Here is a 17353-nt window from a genome sequence, read left to right as displayed (position 1 = left end):
CAGGGTGAGAATTAAAAACCCAACTTCCATGAATCTTGAATGCCTATTATGTGCAAGGTGCTTTTCTCAGTACTTCCAAGGTAAAATACATGGTATAAAATATTCTGCACTTTTTCTATCTTCTGTTGTTAAATCGCAGTAAAATCTCAAGGACAGTTGGTAAACCCTGAAGGGCAGACATCAAATAAGCCACTTATCTTTATTAGACATATGCAGTGGTAATGCATAGTAGGCTTTTTAATACATTTTCATGGAATTGAATAAATCTTTTAAAATTTGTTTTGGAATCGGACAGATGGGTTCAAATCAAACCCTGGCCTACCAATAGCTGGCCACATAACCTTACTTTATCTCTCAAAACCTCAGTTAGCTTAGTCATAGATTAGAAAAATTAGCATCTATATTTTAAGGTTGTTCTAAGGATTAAAAGGGATGGTGATTGTAAGGCCTGATCCATAGGAAGAGCTAAAAAAAATGAATGCTGGCCATCTCTATTACTAGTTATCATCATTATTACTATTACTTTGCAAGTTCACCTAGGTAGCATGACTGAGGAGAATGAGGATTGCTAGTTAATAAACATTTTGGTTAATATCCCCAAAGCGTATCATGCAGACATCTTCAACTTTCAAAGATTTAGGATACAATGCTTCATATTAAGTCAAGAACAATCAAGAGTTATCATTTCTTCAATAATCTTGAAGATACTAGAGATCTTCCACTGCATACCTCTGAAAAAGTTAACTATAATTTCTCCTTTGGATAACGCAGAGCTCACTATCATCTATAACAGTTTTTCTCAAACTTTTCCAACCATGACTCAAACAAAGTAAAAAAAATAAGTAAGAAATATATTAGCCATATTAACTTTATAACTCAGAGCACAGGTAACTTATGCAAAAGGTTCATGAAATAATACTTACCCTTAGAAAGTATCATCCATTGATATTTTCTTTTCTACTTCATTCCATTGTATTATCCTATCCATTGTTTTCATTTTTTTTAATGCTATTCAACTGTAGGCAAAGCTAGAACCTAGTAATTGACAAATATTGTTACCCCATCCAAGAGAATGTATCAAGGTTATCATTCAACTGATCCTCTCATTAGGCCATGAAATTGTATTAATTCTATTTTATAAATTAAAAACCTGAAACTCAGAAAGGTTAGATAAGTTGGGTTAAAACAGACTCCCACAAGTTGATAAAAGACTCTGAGGTTGTCTAATTCTATAGTTAAGGCTTTTTATAAAACAAACATAACCCCCCCAAAAAACCACATTATAATTCAATACACATTATCAAATTCCTACTATGTACCAGATACTGAAATAAGAGGACATTTGGCATGATCTAACTCTCCATGGCTAACGGACTACTAAGTAAGACCTAACTCAGGAAAGTTAGGTGACTTGGTACATGCACTTGGAAGTCCATAGTAGATACTTTTTTATACTGGAGGAAATAAGCTTGTTCCCACCCACCACTGTCTTCTCTCTAGCCACACTTTATCATGTAAGGTAAGCACTAGGTACCTGTTGGTAAGAAATATAGTATACTGTCCTCTAACGGCACACTTCTTCACAATCCAAAGTAAAGTCAGTATTTTCCCCTCCTACTGCTTTCTGGCACTGTAACCCTAAAAGAAGTCCTTGATCTAATTACACCTGAGCACCAGCATTATAATATCACCTTGTCACTAGAAGGGTGCTGTAATGTTTATCCCCTCTAAATAACCAATTACTAATTGAGCAGCATCTTCTGGGTGACTTTATTTCTGAGATATCATGACTTAATAAAGACAGTCTTGGCCCTGCAAAACCATCAGGAAACAACAGACACGTGATCTAAGACATTCCATAGTTACCAATTCAAACTCAAAATCAAGTAAAAATACATAAACCTTTCTAACCTGTAATTTTTCCCTCTCTAGTTTATCTTTACACATCCCTGGTTGTGTTCACACCAGACTACTTATAACTCCTCAAGCAATCTCTGTAAGTTCCTACCTCTATACCTTTACTCTTTATGTGGAATTCCCCCTTTCTCCCAATTTTTCTTCCTCTCTGAGCTCCACTCAACTGGCATTTCCTCCATGAAGTCTTACCTCCTTTCCCCAACAAGAACTCATGTCTCCCTCTTCTGTGCATTGTACTGCCTCTGCCCAGACACTGTTCATGTTCTGCCTATCATTGTCCTTTCCCACCATATTACAATGGGTATTAAGTACTGAAATGTTCTATGAGGCAACAGACATAACAATACATATTTGATCTAGAAAGGGAATTACCTTTCTTTGTTTCTCCCAAGAAATGTAATTTTTGGCCAAGCTGGACATGTTCCCAAACACTCTGGAGTGATGACTTCTGATATTGCTGAACTTGTAAACTCAGGCAAGTGACTAAGCTTTATTTTCTATAAAAAGGGGTTAACAGTACCTGTTCTAATTACATTAAAGAGATCAAACTGACACCATAGGGCAAAAATTATACAATGCCAAGTGAGTATGAGAGATGATCTCCTTGGTCACAGATCTGTTCTAAGCAGAACTGTGTGGGAAATAACTGAAATTCTAGAATGCAGACTCGCTCCTCTGTTCTTGGAACACTGACAAAACCTGCTAGTACTGTTAAGATGACACCAATGGCAAGCCTATGTCTCCAAAATTCACTCACTGGAGACCTGAGAGTTCTTACTATTGCTCTTCAAAGCTCAAAATCTTTTCTTATTAAGCCAGAAATGTAACAAAAGAAGAAACTGAGGTACAGGGTTGACATATAGATAAATTTTCAATTTTTTAATAATACAAACATCTGTCCAACAAGAAGGTCCTATAAATATCCACCTGCCCCTATCCTGCCCATTTGCCTGTTCAAACCACTAATCCAATCATCTCATTTTCATCCTTCATTAACAGGTATGAGATTTTCTAGGTTAAAATATAAAGAAATATCTTCTAATCATTCTCCAAAATCAAGCCCCCCCCACCTTTGTTTGGGTGCTGGGGATCAGTTCTACAGCTCATACATGATAGGCAAGCACTCAGCACTGAGCTACATCCTGGGCCCCAGTGTCCCCCTTTTTACAGCTGTATTTCTGCCCATACAAGCACATTCTGAAAATTAACCAAATTCTTCCAGAGCGCTTGCATACCACATACAAATTGTATACACACACACCTACAAAACCCTTAGAAGATTCTTGGTGAAGTCTTGAAATCTATTCATGAGGAAACAAAAACTTCCATTGCCTACAAAATAGCTTTGAGTGGGACCAGATCAACTTATCCCTCTTGCCCTAGTCTTAAGGGTTAAATAAATAAAATGACTCCTCTTTACATCCTTTCCATGATCACACAAAGTAGAATTCAAAGTCTGTGACATTAAAAAGATATTCTAAGATTGCAGTTATAGTTTAAGTCTTGAACTCCGTCAGGAACTACTTGTCTTATTTCTCCATATTCCCTGGTGACAGCAACAGGTCCCAACTGAGGACAACTTGTGAATTTATTTATTGTGCCTATTGACCCCTTCAAGCACAAAATTAGGTTTGTCCTAACATCTGTCCCTGACCCCATTCACTACCCCTTCCCAAGTGTATGATGTCAAAGCCCCTGTAGCAGTTTTCCTCTCTTTCTTTCCCTCTTTCTCTCTCTCCGTCTCCCTCTCTTACCCTCTCTCTCTCCCTCCTCAAATGGGAGGGTAATAAATTGAGGGCCAGCATTCTGCTCACATCTCACATCTCTTCAGTCAATCTGATCACTTCTAGAGCTGTTTGCACTGCCAAAGCCATCCATCATCCTGCCTCACCAAGCAGAAGGAGGAAAACTGATGGCAAGTTAGAAAAATCTCATTAAGCCACTTTTTTGCCTCAACCTCTTCACTGCTTCTTGAGAAACAGATCTTCAAAATTCAACCCATTGGAAAAAGAAGGGGCATAGAGAAAAAAGGTTGATGTGGTAAAGGGCAAAAATAGCTCCAAAGTCAGTTGGTTTCTGGGCAAAAGTCAAATAACTCACAAGTTACAATACACATTTTAGACAGCAAAGATTGGACCTTATCAAGTAAGCTCAATCCCCACTTTTGGAGTGGGCTACTGGGGCTTGAACCCAACGCCTTACACGTGCTAGGCAAGTATTCTACCACTGAGTTACAACCCTAGCCTTTTTTATTTTGAGACAATTTGAGGCCCAGTCTGGCCTCAAACTTGCAATCCTTCAAGTAGCTAAGATTATAGGCATGCACCACTGAACCTGGCATTTCAACCCGTTTTTATTTCCTTTCTGGTGGATTTCTAAATTTCCTAACAGGCTCTTTCATGAGATTAAAAAATAGCACTGGCTAAAATAATTTTATCTTCACCATTTTTCTCTTTTGACGACTAAATCCCACGTTAATTCTAATTCCAAAAGAAAGTGTGGATGTATTCTGCAAAGCCCTAAGAGGTTGCAGAAAACTTAATAAAGCCACACAACTCCAGAGATTTGAGAGCTTGTCCATGTTAAAAAACAAAACAAAACAAAACAAAAAAACCAACATGTGTCAAACTCCTTGAATGCTGGTAAGAGGATGGAGACTGTGTGAGTGATACTTGTCACTTCCTAGGACATCTGGCAGGGGCAGGATAGACCTCTTCTTAGGGGAGGGCCTTTGCCAAGAAACGGAAAGACTGACAGACTGAAAGAGACCTAAGATCCTCTAAAGCACCTTCAATTTTCAGGTCCTACATGTGATTGGTGCCTCCAAGTATTGTTTTTCATTTGATCCTCACAGAAACCTTGTGTGTTAGGTATTAACATTCCCATCTTAAAGATGAGGAAATTAACTCTAGGAAAGTTGAAGTACCCGATCCAAGATCACCTAATTATTATTTGGAAAAGTCAGGATTCACATGCATCAGACTCTGAAGTCCTTTGTACTTTCAGGTTTCTTTAGGTAAAGAACAATCTTTGCAGAGGTTTGCCTGTATGGACACATAATGAAGCTCCTCCAAGGTTAGAGGGAGACTCTAACCTTGTTCTGCAGCCTCTGAGCCAGCCTTGCCAACAAAGCATGGTAACAGAGGTATAGAGTAGAAATGAAACTAATTTTCCCACATGTGGACAAGACGATATAATTTTAGCCCTATCTGTACATTGGCCCTCTGGGTCCTGATCACAATAAGCAGGTTGATTTCAAAACTGAAAACTTTTCCATTATAGAGGTGATTAAAATATAATCAAGCTAGAAAGTTATCCTCCCCCAAAAGCCACCTAAAACAGAGCAACTCCAAAATAAAAACAATTTACATATTTTAGCCCAAATTATAAAGTAAAAGCTAAGGATTCCCTTTTAATATACTGAATAATAAATGCACATTTATGTAAAGCTTTCTTTGGGGAACAGTTACTATGAGGACAACTTTCCCAATATTATTCATAACTATCACTTTTGTTTTGGTGTTACAGTAAGAATCTGGACTTCTAGTGGGAATTGTACTATTTGTACCCAATGCATCAACAGAGATAATTAATGTTGAAGACATGTACAATATCCAAATTTTTATATGTGTGTTTGGCTGCATTACAAAAAGAAACATGAAAAAGGATGAGTCAAATATGGTCAAAATCACAAATTGCAGGGACTTAGTCGTTTACTCCATTTTAAGTGAGCACTTTACTAATGAAAGTTTCATTAGTAGAGATTGCAAGTTCTCAGCCTTTCCACTACAGACTTTTAAATAGCTCTTTGAGCTAAAGTTTATCATTAGAGCTGTATTTACTACTGCTGCATCTTCAAAGGGGGCACTTGAAAAAAAAAAGTTCAACTCAGACTGTTATTTTTCATGCACAAATTAGAAAGCAAACGTTAAAGGGTTTAGATTCATAGCCTAGGAAAATAGGGACTACTTGAGAAGCCATTATTAACACACAGTCAAGGCACACCAGGGCTCAGTGCTGTCTATATATATATATAACTCACACGTGCACACACACAGAGTACACAGTATCTAGATGTGTATAAGAAAGTAAACCTATGCTTTCTGCTCTACTGTAAACTTGCAATTTGCACATGGGATGCCAAGAGGTTCACTAGTTGCCCAGGCACTCCAGGGTAATAGGAAAAGGTGTTCAAAGAAGCATTTCTGTGAGAAGAAAGGCATTTATATTTCTGTAAAACTAACAGGTTCCAGCCAAGTTTCATAGGCAGCTGACTGAAAGACAAGTTGCTTCCAACTGTCCAAACTACTTCTTCCTGGGAGTGAACATCTGGATACATGAAACTGTACAGACAAAAATGTGCAAAATATCTTTAATTTCTCTCTTTTAGAATCACTCTTAGAGTCTTATAAATACAAAAGGGAAAACATTCATGCATGTGAATGTTCTGATGGACCTTGACTCATAATTTGACACAAGCCTCACTGTGTGCCATGCAATCCTAAAACCCCTCATCTCAACTTTATCCCCAATTACAGGGAATTATCCTCTAATTATGTTTTTGGATCAGGGTCAAAAGAAAAAGAAATGGTGACCTTGAATTCTATGGTCCAAAGAAACGCATCTAGTAATTCCTCAACAAACAGCAACGAGAGTCAGTCACTACTATGAACATTGTTGGCAAAACAACCTCAAGGGCTAGTTGCTACAGGAGTAGACAACAATAGAGGATGACTGATTCATAGGAGTGAGGATTCAATGCCACGGAGCGCAGAGGAAACCTCCGTGCTGTAGTGTGTTTTGCAGAATTCGCCATCTTGGCTGGAATCGTTTCTCTGCTTCCTCATATCCTGAAAAAAACCTAAACTTCCTATGGAAAAGAGATTTGTTAATTACATATTTATAGTGGAAAATGAATAATTGAAAAACTATACTCAAGTTTAAATGTTATTTTTCAAACCAAGAGTTCAGGGGCAGTTATTTTCAGGAGAGGCCGATGACATATAATTTTTTTCCATTAAAGAAAAAAATCCCATATGCTAGTTTTGCATTTTACTTTTGTGGTTAAAAATAAGGCTCTACAAAAACAACAAAAGCCAAAAAATGCAAGCACAACAATTACACCAACCTTATTTCTTCAACATTTTTACTGCCTTCTCAACCAAAATTTATTTAAGGGTTCCTTTATGGCTCTTAGCATTTCTTGATCATTGTAGACAGGTCTCTTTACTAAGAGGGGGAATTATCTCTGGTGTTAGTTATAACAAGGACCCCAGTAATGAGCCTCCAAAGTCCTAAGATGGCCTGGGTGAAGGCAGAATCTCAGGGTTGGGATGGAGAGGAAGAGACAGAAATAGAGAGAGAACCATCAGCCTATTAAGAGCACTGACACTGCATACACTATTTCTTAATGAATGTACAAGGAACAGCATAAATATTACCATTAAGCAGAGTGGATGTGAACATTCAAAACAGGCTAGTAGGCTGACTGCTTTCTTATTTTTGTCCTTTTGTACCAATTTCATTCCCAAAGTATTTGATTCCTAACACTGATGCTCCAAAGCTATTGTGAACACACTGCCTGAATACTTAATGAAGTAAACAACAAACAAAATGGCTCATCTCTGTGCCCCCAGCTAGCATTCCAAACTGGATATAATTAAAGGTGTGAACAAGCAAGCAAGGAAGTAATGAACCTGCAAAGTCAAGGTTCTGAGAAATTATAGGGCATCCCGCACTGCACCAGTTCAAATTTATCACTCATTATCTCCTCTATCAGAAAGGTGCAGATCCACATGTTGGTGTCCCTTTCCACTCTTGTCTTCCAGTGTTTTTCATCTTTTTACTGCTAGATAGCTAATTTAAGACAATTACTGCTTGTGACAACTCCCAACACTGCACCCTCCCCCAACAGGTCATATTCCCCCTTACAAAGTCACTGACCTATAAAGGCCCTTTTACCCTTAAAATAAGCTCAAGTTTCAAAAATTCAAGGATAATCCTTAAACACACACACATTCGTAAAAATTTAAAAAACAAAGCACAGGATGCTTAACACAACCACCCTTCCTCCTTATTTTTATCAGTGTAGGATTATGTTCAAATGCCTCCAAAGAACAACCACCTTCCTCTTAAATACATATGTACACACTTTAACTCAAATTCAACCCCTTGACTGAACGGGCAGCTTCTGGCTCACAAATATTGTTCAGTATCTTTATGTTTATAGTTCTTCAAAACCAGCTAAAGAAAGGTGTCTGGTTACTAATGGAAGTCTGTAGGATCTGGATATATCTTTTTTGCTAAATATTTAAAATTCTGCATTTTTCAATAAGAGAATGCTTGAAGTTCATGAAGAAAAGAAGCTATTTCTTATGGGAACCAGTCCAATTTGGTTTTCTTTCCTTTTATAGATGCACATATACTTAAAAGTGAGTATATGTGCATCTGTACATGCATTTGGTAACACCAAATAAGGAAAACCTAAGACAGGTGGAGGAATTCTGCAACACACACACTGAGACACACACAGTCTCCCTCTCTTTTTCATACACATTCACTTTCCACACACCATCAAATGGACGGGGGGAATGGATAGTAGGCAATAAAAGGTTGACTTTACTTCTAAAAGGGGAATTGACCCATTCTGTATAACGTGGCCGGTCAATTGGAAAATAGTAAGCTAAAAGCTTGAAAATGTTCCTGTCCCTTCTTACCCCCAAAACTCTCAATGACATTGGGACAAAAATACTGCATTGCAGCATTTGCCAGCGCATATTTATACATCTAGCATCCGCTGGCCAGCTCACCAAAAATGTACATGTTAAATGTCCAGGCATATAAATGGAGTGCCTGGTGGCCACAGATCACTGGAATTGATGAAGAAATTTGTCAAGGCCAAAGTACTTCTGTCCATATATAATGACCTTTATCAAGACCGCCATTCCTTACTTGCGGTACACATAGATAATTTGTTTCTTTTTTTAAATTAAAATAAGGCATTAAGATGCTGAGGGCTAAATGAAGCAGCACATCTCTTCATAGAAGGAATAGTATTTTGTCTACATGCAGGAAGAGAATCCACCCACAATAAGGAGGTAAGAGAAAAAGGAAGAAATCAAACCAAAGAAAAGGGCTTGCCCTGAAGAAACCCTTTCATTGTTGGTAGTAACTCTAACTTGGGAAAAACACCTCAATTCATCCACAAATTCTTTTAGAGCTACTGCACACACAAACACACAAAGCACCTTTAGATTTGAAATTTCAAATAGATAATCCCCAACAGAAATCTTAAGTTTAAATTATCTGAAGTCTAACATGTCTCAAACCCTCTTCGCAAGACTGAGTTTGGAACCAAACTGCATACACACAGTTCATTTTCTTTCTCTTTCTTTTTATAATACACTCTACTATTACTACCTCACAATAATCTGGCCTTCCTCTCACAACAAAAGCCTTACATTCCAAGGACCAAGGAAGAGCTACAGGGAGGAAAAAAAGTTTTAAGACATTGAGCAAACCATTGAACAGAAACAAGCTCAACGATATCTGTCCAGGAGGATGACTTGAATGAATAGCAGTTAGGAATGAATGGGACTAAGATCCAAATGAATAGTAAAGTTGTTTGTTAGGTTATTTTTTAAATGAGATGAAATCATCTCATACATCAATGATTCTCAAAGTAATTCTTCAGCTACTTCCCTATCTATGCTCCTTTGACTCTATCAAAAATTTAAATATTAAATTATATAGCCATTATGTTGCTATGAGATATATAGGTGTTCTGCTTGTTACAACTGCAATGTAATCAGGTGCGATTTTTTTTCTTTTTGCTGGAATACTTCTAGTCAGATGTTCACTTTTTAATAAATGCACACTCAGTTTTGTGCTTCCATAAAGGCACAACCTCTACATGCAGGTAGTAGGCATTAATATTTTTTAAGACAAAGAAGCGAGAAAGGTCAGCAGCAGAACCACGTGTCTTTTTAGAAACCAAACCAAGATGACAGTTCTTATGGAAATTATTTTCCCCTAAGTAAAAACTACTAGAAAATTCTCAGAAATTATAAAAAAGAAACTGTACTAGAGAAAATTAAAAAAAAAAAAAACTATCCTATTTTTGAAGATGACATAGGTTTATGCATTTAAGATAAGAGAACAAGTTAGAGCGTAGGACTGAAAATATAAGTATATTTATTTTTACCTCAAGAGATAAAATAAAATATTAAAATTTACCAAGAATACAAAACAAAAAGAAGCATTTGCAAGGAAAAAAGAATGGTGTGTGTGTGTGTATGTGTGTGTGTGTGTGTGTAGATTTGAGGACAGTGAAATTTAAGAGTTCCTTCAATAGAGCTGATTCTATTTCCTAACCTTGCAATATATTTCAGTATTTTTTAATCTCTCATTTGGGGCTTAAAATTACCTACCTGTTTATGTACCTATTTTGTCCCCCAGGAAGAAAACATAACAGAGTTGTTTCAGTTTTTACACTATCTTCCATTTATCCAAGTACTCTATCTTTCAGTCCTTCTGGTACCCACCATCATGGGAAAAAGACACCAGTAGTAAAGCCCAAGAAGAGAGAAAAAGCGAGAGATGCCTGTAATCCTGCACACACATGGGTCCTAGATGTTCAGAGACACTAAAAAAAAAAAAAAAAAAAAAAAAAAAAAAAAATTCAGATTTTCACTCAGTTTCTGCCAAGACCAGACCCAGGACCAAATGCCAAATGGGAAACAGTGGCTGTGAGGGTGCAGCCCAATGGAGCCTGTAGCTGAAGGCGTGGGGAGGGAAGGGAATCAAAAGGCCAGATTATAGCTCTTCAGTTATTATTTTTAAAAGTAATTTCTACTTGAGATATAAAAGGAGAGATACAATGAACTCCTCAGAACTAGAGTATCAACATTTGATTTAGTAAAAATATCAGTATCACCTAACACAAAATCAATGCTTAGGGTAAATCTATTCTAATAATATTTTTCTGATGAGCATTTGCTGGAAATTTCTAAGAAATCATTTTCAGAACCCAGCGGCTGTGGGAGTTCACTATTATGCTTCCGTCAACTTCATTCAATATAATTTACATTTTTTTCAAATGGCCTCACAGGATTCCTTGCGATTTTTCGCACGTACAATTTCACAGCAGGGAAAAGGGGAGAATGAGGAAAAAAAAAAAAAAGCAAGATTCCCTACCTTCCCTTCCCTTCCCCCTCTCCTCTCTCTGTTTTTTAAACAAATAAACAAAAAGAAAAACAGAGACAGAACAGATGCTTAAAAATAGATTTCTAAAATCACTGTAAACCACAGTTAGAAATGTAATTAACACCTATTTATAAAGAATAATTAAAGTTGGGCTGGCCACAAAGAACAGCAAAGATAATCGAGGTCCTGTCGTCATCCCCCCTCTTTTTTACACTGTTTGCAGTGTGTTCTCATGATAGCCACCTGCTCCCTACTCGGCTTCTCCTCTGTTCGTTTCCCCGGCAACCTTTCATTGGGTTTTCCTCCCAGCTATCGCTTTCAGTTGGGCTGCTCGGTCTAATCTTATTTGTTTTACACCCATCAAAACAAGCAGCCAGACAAAGGCAATCCTCTAAGAATGGGAAAAAGACCACAGCTTTGCTATAACATCTATGCTGAGCGAGAAGTCTTCCTCCAGCTTCTCTAGTGAAAAATAAGTGAGATGGATATGAATTTACAGCCTCCCCCTATATCCAGCCCCGAAACCCTGTGAAAGCTATTGCTGGTAAAAATTCAAAGTCAAAGTGGGCACTCGTGGCATCTCATCGAGCCATTTTGTGCCACATCTTCAGGGTCAACATTAGGCGACAGGAGCGGCACTCAAGGAGTTCCCCTGCTTCTTTTTTCAGAAAAAGATGATGCTAAAAATAGATTTACTACTTCAGCAGAAAGGTTTTCCACTTCCCCATCCACATCCAAAAGTCCTGTTTCCCAATTGCATCGGCTGGTACTGAATCTCACCTCCTCCACCCCTTATTTCCAGCCTTCACCATCACTCCTAGTATGAGACTGAAAAAGAAATGTGTCTTTAACTTTAACAGTCGTGTAATTCTGCTGAAGGCTCACAGAGGCGGTGGACAAGCAAGCCAACAGTGACGGTGACATTGTGATTGTCAAAAAAGACACCAACCTTGCTTGGCTAAAATGTGTGTTCGATGGAAAAGGCAGTGTGTGTGCCTTGTGTGCATGCAATGCCATTATACTTGGAGGTGAATTCTGGTTTTAAAAAAAAAGAAATACTAACAAACACACACACACACACACACACACACACGAGCGATCAGCAGAGTGATTTACGATGCACAGTCCACCATCCTTACACACACACACACACACACACACACACACACACACACACACACACACGGCTGGAACCTCCAAGCTTCCTTCCTCTTTTCACTTACCATCTTCAAGCCATTCCACTCCATCTGTGATCAGAAGAAGATGGACCCTCACACAGTGTGTCAAAAGCGGAAAGGAACGTTATGTAAAAGCTGACATTCCTTCTTACAGAGCTGCTGCCCAGAGAAGGAAGCAACAACTCAACACGCCAGGCACCGCTACACATACAAGCCGCCTCCTCTTTTTTATGAGGTCATGACAGGAAACTCTTTGAAATACAAGATGCAGCATTTACTGAAGCCCAAATAAATCACTCTCTTTGCCGTTTTGACTGCGCAGTCCCCCAAACACAACTGCCCATCTCAACGTTCAGCATCCTGGAGCTGCCTCTCGAGGTTTAAATCTCCAGCACGGAAATGGAGAGATCCTAACCCTGCTGCATCCACCCCCAACCCTACAAAACCCAAGCATGTAGACAAACCCCTTCGCCCTTACAAAAAGAAAACCTTTCTTTTGCCATGATGATCTCAAGTAATATAATCTCTTTCAACAAACCAGCAATTATTTCATTCCACCCTCCACCCTCTGCTTTTATGTTGAAGGGAAAACTGACAGCGACCTGTTAAAAATGACAATCTATCTCCCCACTGCTTTTCAATAAAAGGACCTACCCGCACTCTACACAAAAGATATAGTAAATGTAGGAACCACACGGCAGCAGAGAACTAAACTCTTGTGCAAGCATAAGACTGGTCAAGGTGTAGATGCTTGTCTTCCCTCCAGCAACACAAACAACAGATTATAAATCTAGTCATACCTACCATAACCATTCTTATTGGCAAATATTGGGTCTCGCAGAGCTTCGACTCTTCTCTTAAAATTTGCAAAGGTTTCAGAATATATTTTTTAAATGATTACTATTGTTATCTATATTTAAAGATCCACAAAACACAGTGCGGATGATTGTAAAGTAAATCAATTATTTGGGGGGGGGGAGGCCGGCGGCGATGGGAGAAAAAGAAAGGAAAAAAAAAAAAAAAAAAAAAAAGAAAGAAAAGGAGCAGTGAGCTGAAACCCCCGATTCTAGGATGTAGATAAGAACAACTGAACAGAGCCTTGCTGAAATTGGCTGGAAGCTTCCCCTTTTTACATCCATTTATGGGACCATCTGTCAGCCAAAGCCAGAATCTGATTGGCTGGGGAAACGAAGGGAGGCGTTGCAACATCAGGTGCTATTTAAATTAGCTACTGCCAGATTGACGATGTTAATGATTTGGTGACCTCTACAACAACAGAGACCAGATTTCTGAACTGCTTCTTGTGTCTAGTAATTAAGGCCCGGCGGAAGCAACAACAGCCATACTTGTATTTTTACCTTTTCCCTCCTCCCAGCTCAAAAGTACTGTAACAACTGCAGGTCACTGGAGGCTTGCAAACCTTAACAGTGGGAGTGTCCTTCCCTTCCCCTGTCCTGAGGGATACAGGATCCCATCCCTCTGATGGAGGGCTTTTCTAGTGTAGAACATTTTCAACCACCTTATCTTTTTCGACAGTTGCTTTCTAGTGAAATGCATATTTAATGATCTGCCTCTAGGCTTAAAGATACAACAAAAGCACTTTAATGTGCTTACACTTTTACATTTTAACTTTATTATTTCCCAATTTTGCTGATGTTTACTAAGTAATGCTTCTTCTGCAGCTAACATGGTCAATATTCCAAATGCATGCAAGTTTGGGATTATGCTTGCTCTGTGAACTAGGTTCAAACAAGTTTGCCTCAGAAAAACAGTCCCTGATAAACAAAAAAGAAAAAAAAATCTGGAGGGAAGAGGGGGGCAGCTGTCAGCCTCTACCTTTCTGCCTTCTGTCTGAGCTTTTCAAAACAGAGAATGATGAATGATTTATTTAAATGAATTTATTTCTCAACCTGGATAGGGCATGATCTGAATTTTTAAAAATCGACCAAAACACAGTCCCCCTTTGCTTTCCACCGCTATAAAGGTAAAACATTTTTCTGAAATAAAAGACCTCATTTCATTACCTGAGCAAAGTGCTCATCTTGCTTAACTGGACAAGTGATTTTGCTTCTCGCCTTCAAAGGATGTCCTTCTCCTCTGGCCTCTTAAAAGATTTACAAAGAGAGATTTAGCAAGTGTGTGGTGCTGTACACAGTTTGTCTGCCTGATCTACATTTCATAACCTCTTTGCTACCCAGCTTTCAGTCGTATATATATTTTTGTTCTGCTTTGGGTTTTTAAAGTGGCCTACCTGGGTAATTTATGCTTCATACCTATGCAAAACACTAGCATCACTATTTGCTTAATTTGTAATCTAATAAATTTACTCCTCAATAAACATACAGAGATAATAATTATGACCAAAGGAAAAAATCCAATATAATCTTTAATCTTCGACTGAGTAGACAGCGACATAGGACTGGAGGGAGTACAAATATAGGCTGAAGAATATGCTAAATGTCCAGGTTTCAAAGTCCAAGAATAAATGGATTTGCAAAAAATTATTAGCAAAGAAAATAACCTTTACATTTTTAAAGAATAAAACTATTCTCTTGGAGACAGTATTTCATGAACACACACATAAATGTACATATACATAAACACACTTCAAACAATAAAGATACACCATAGAATAATATGTTTTGGGTACACCACATGAACTATTAGACTTGAATATAAATAAGTTCAGCTATTAGAAATGAAAGTACATGAAACAGGAAAGTAGAAATGTTAGAATTATAATGGCTTCAAGTGGAACAACACTGAATTAAGTAAACTTTTAAAATAATTTCTTTAGCAAACGTGTAGAGTCCTATAAGTCATAATAGTACTATGGTGTCTGAACTGTGTACTAAGGATGAATTTGCAGGTTAAGTGTGTAAATGGCTCAACATAGGTACACAGGGTAGGTACATATGCCCCGAATCAAGGACAGAAACTCTGAGTGTGATCTTACCAATGTCAAAATATTGTGAAAAGTAAATATTGAACAGTGCTGAAGAACACACAAATAAAAACAATTCTCTTGGAACAAAATATTGTTCCAATTCTCTTGGTATTTTCTCTGCAGATTATAAAAGATGGAATTTTTAAAAACCCTTTTCTCCCATCCACACTAACCTCAGCACACTTAGTAAACCATAAATTAACCTCAGGTATATCAAAAGATATTCTGATTACTTTTCCAAAATAATAACTGTATATTACAGTATCAACAATTAGCTAATTTTCTTAGGCTAAAAAATCCATGCACTTTGTATATTGATCACTTCTCCAGAAACCTCCACTCTAAAGTCTTTCAACGGAATCCTCAAACAAATGCACAAATGTCCTCAGAGGCCTTTTCTCTAAAGACAAAGGCAGAATCCTATTGTTGGGAAAAGTCAACCTTATTATCGCATTTCCAATAGTACCATTCATCTTTCAGAGTGAGGGGCTGACCGCTACATCAGTGGTGTGACATTTGTAAAGCAACAGATTCTCAATATATTATCTCAAGAATCAGGCAGGCGAGTCTCCCAGTCATGCATGATTTTTTTTTCCTGCCACAATCCACCACCACAGAAAGAAACTTGTCTCACTCAAGCAGCTAAGGCAACCTAAAAATGATATCCCAGAGCTGTGGGGCTGCCGGCGCCGCTGTATCCCTCTTACCATAAATGAGCAGTTTCTTGACTCATTAATAACAATTTCCCTTAAAAGAGGTAATCTCATATCAGTCAGCCCCTCGCCACCACGCACACATCCCAAAGGTTGCAGATATCTCAGCATCAGTCGCCGGCAGCCAGCTTTCCCACACAGAGTCCAGATGGACTGTACCAGAAGCCAATTCAGCGTTAATAACTACCTACTCCGCGCAGTGGAGAAGCCTTACGTGGCACAATGGGCTAGGAAACAGCAGCCGGCAGAAACTGCAAGTAAAAAAAAAGACAACCAAATTCTCCAAAAGCACCGAAAGGAAGAAACAGAAATGGAAGCGTGAATTGTATTTCCTTGACTTCCATGAGAGGGAAGGGAAAAAAAAAAAAGGATCCTTTATAAACATAGGGGGGAAAAAGAAGCAAGGGGGAAAAAACAGATGCTGCCCAGAAAAAAGTGACAAAATATTACCTCATTATTTAACAAAGCAGCATTAAGCGTCCTGCTGATTTCAAACATCTTGCCACAGATTTTGTTTTAAGAAAAACAGATAGAATCCTTTGCAAAGCACTCCGTCTGCAAAGGGTTCTTCAATTTTCTTGCGCGCCACAGAACAGTCAATATATTATTTCCCTAGAGTTCGCACATTAAAACCTCTAGTCAGTGAGCTGAATTTTCCCCTTATCTCACACACAGTAGACTCCTGTTATATGTACTGCTCTCTTTGCAAGAGCAGCCTGCCCCAAACATGGCTGGTGTTTAAACTACTCTTTAAAGTAACAGTTCACTATATAACCACCAGGTGGGTAGAGTGCACAGATTCAAATGAACCATCTTAAAAGACTGTTTTTCCCCCACTTGGAATAGCTTTTGGCTATAGGGTGTGACGAGAGAAACACCAGCATCCTAACAGGCAAGACTGTCTCTTGCTGTATCTTGTCTAAATAAATAAATAAAATTCCTTCTCCTGACTTAAAGCAAAGAAACAAAACAAAACACCACCAACCAATTCTAATAAGAACTGTGAAGAATGGAACACAAATGAGCTTTGTTTAATTCAGCAAAGGATGAACAAGGAAAACACAATTAATGCAGACCAAGGGAGAAAACCAAAAACTCCATGAAAATATTTTCCTTTAGCAAAATGAGAAAAATATTCACACACATGATGAAAACCTGATTCAAAAGCATGCATGATGATGAAACAAGCACACCACAGAGGCAAGAGTTTAAGGTGCAACTTTTTTTCTGAGTAAAACTTTAGGTTTATTTGATATGATCTCTTATGAGAGGAAATAACAAAAATTGAAAACTGAAGACACTGAAAAAAGAAAAAACGAAAACTCGTAAGCATCTCATTTTAAAACACAATTATTTGAATAGCTACAAACAAGAACAGGAACAAACCAAACACA

General features: G+C 38.0%; 1 protein-coding gene across 11 annotated transcripts in view; it reads right to left on the bottom strand.

The window, feature by feature from the left end:
* ELAVL4 (ELAV like RNA binding protein 4) overlaps positions 1–16509 on the bottom strand; it is an 85375-nt gene extending 68866 nt beyond the window's left edge. For 2 of the 11 annotated variants that reach the window (XM_079154800.1, XM_079154803.1), the window contains exon 1: positions 15954–16087. In XM_079154800.1, the coding sequence (XP_079010926.1) occupies positions 15954–16070 (117 nt within the window). In that variant the 5' untranslated portion in view covers positions 16071–16087. Of the gene's footprint in view, positions 1–10346; positions 10562–12344; positions 12523–13103; positions 13276–15953; positions 16088–16409 lie in introns of those variants that run through there. The other 9 variants (XM_079154809.1, XM_079154806.1, XM_079154801.1 and 6 more) reach the window with 8 other exon arrangements.
* Between the last annotated feature and the right edge of the window lie 844 nt (positions 16510–17353).

The sequence above is a fragment of the Sciurus vulgaris genome (assembly GCF_902686455.1).
Source record: "Sciurus vulgaris genome assembly, chromosome: 1".
NCBI classification, from domain to species: Eukaryota; Metazoa; Chordata; class Mammalia; order Rodentia; family Sciuridae; genus Sciurus; species Sciurus vulgaris.
Note: the sequence above shows the minus strand (reverse complement) of the source record. Positions and strands in the feature narration are given on the sequence as shown.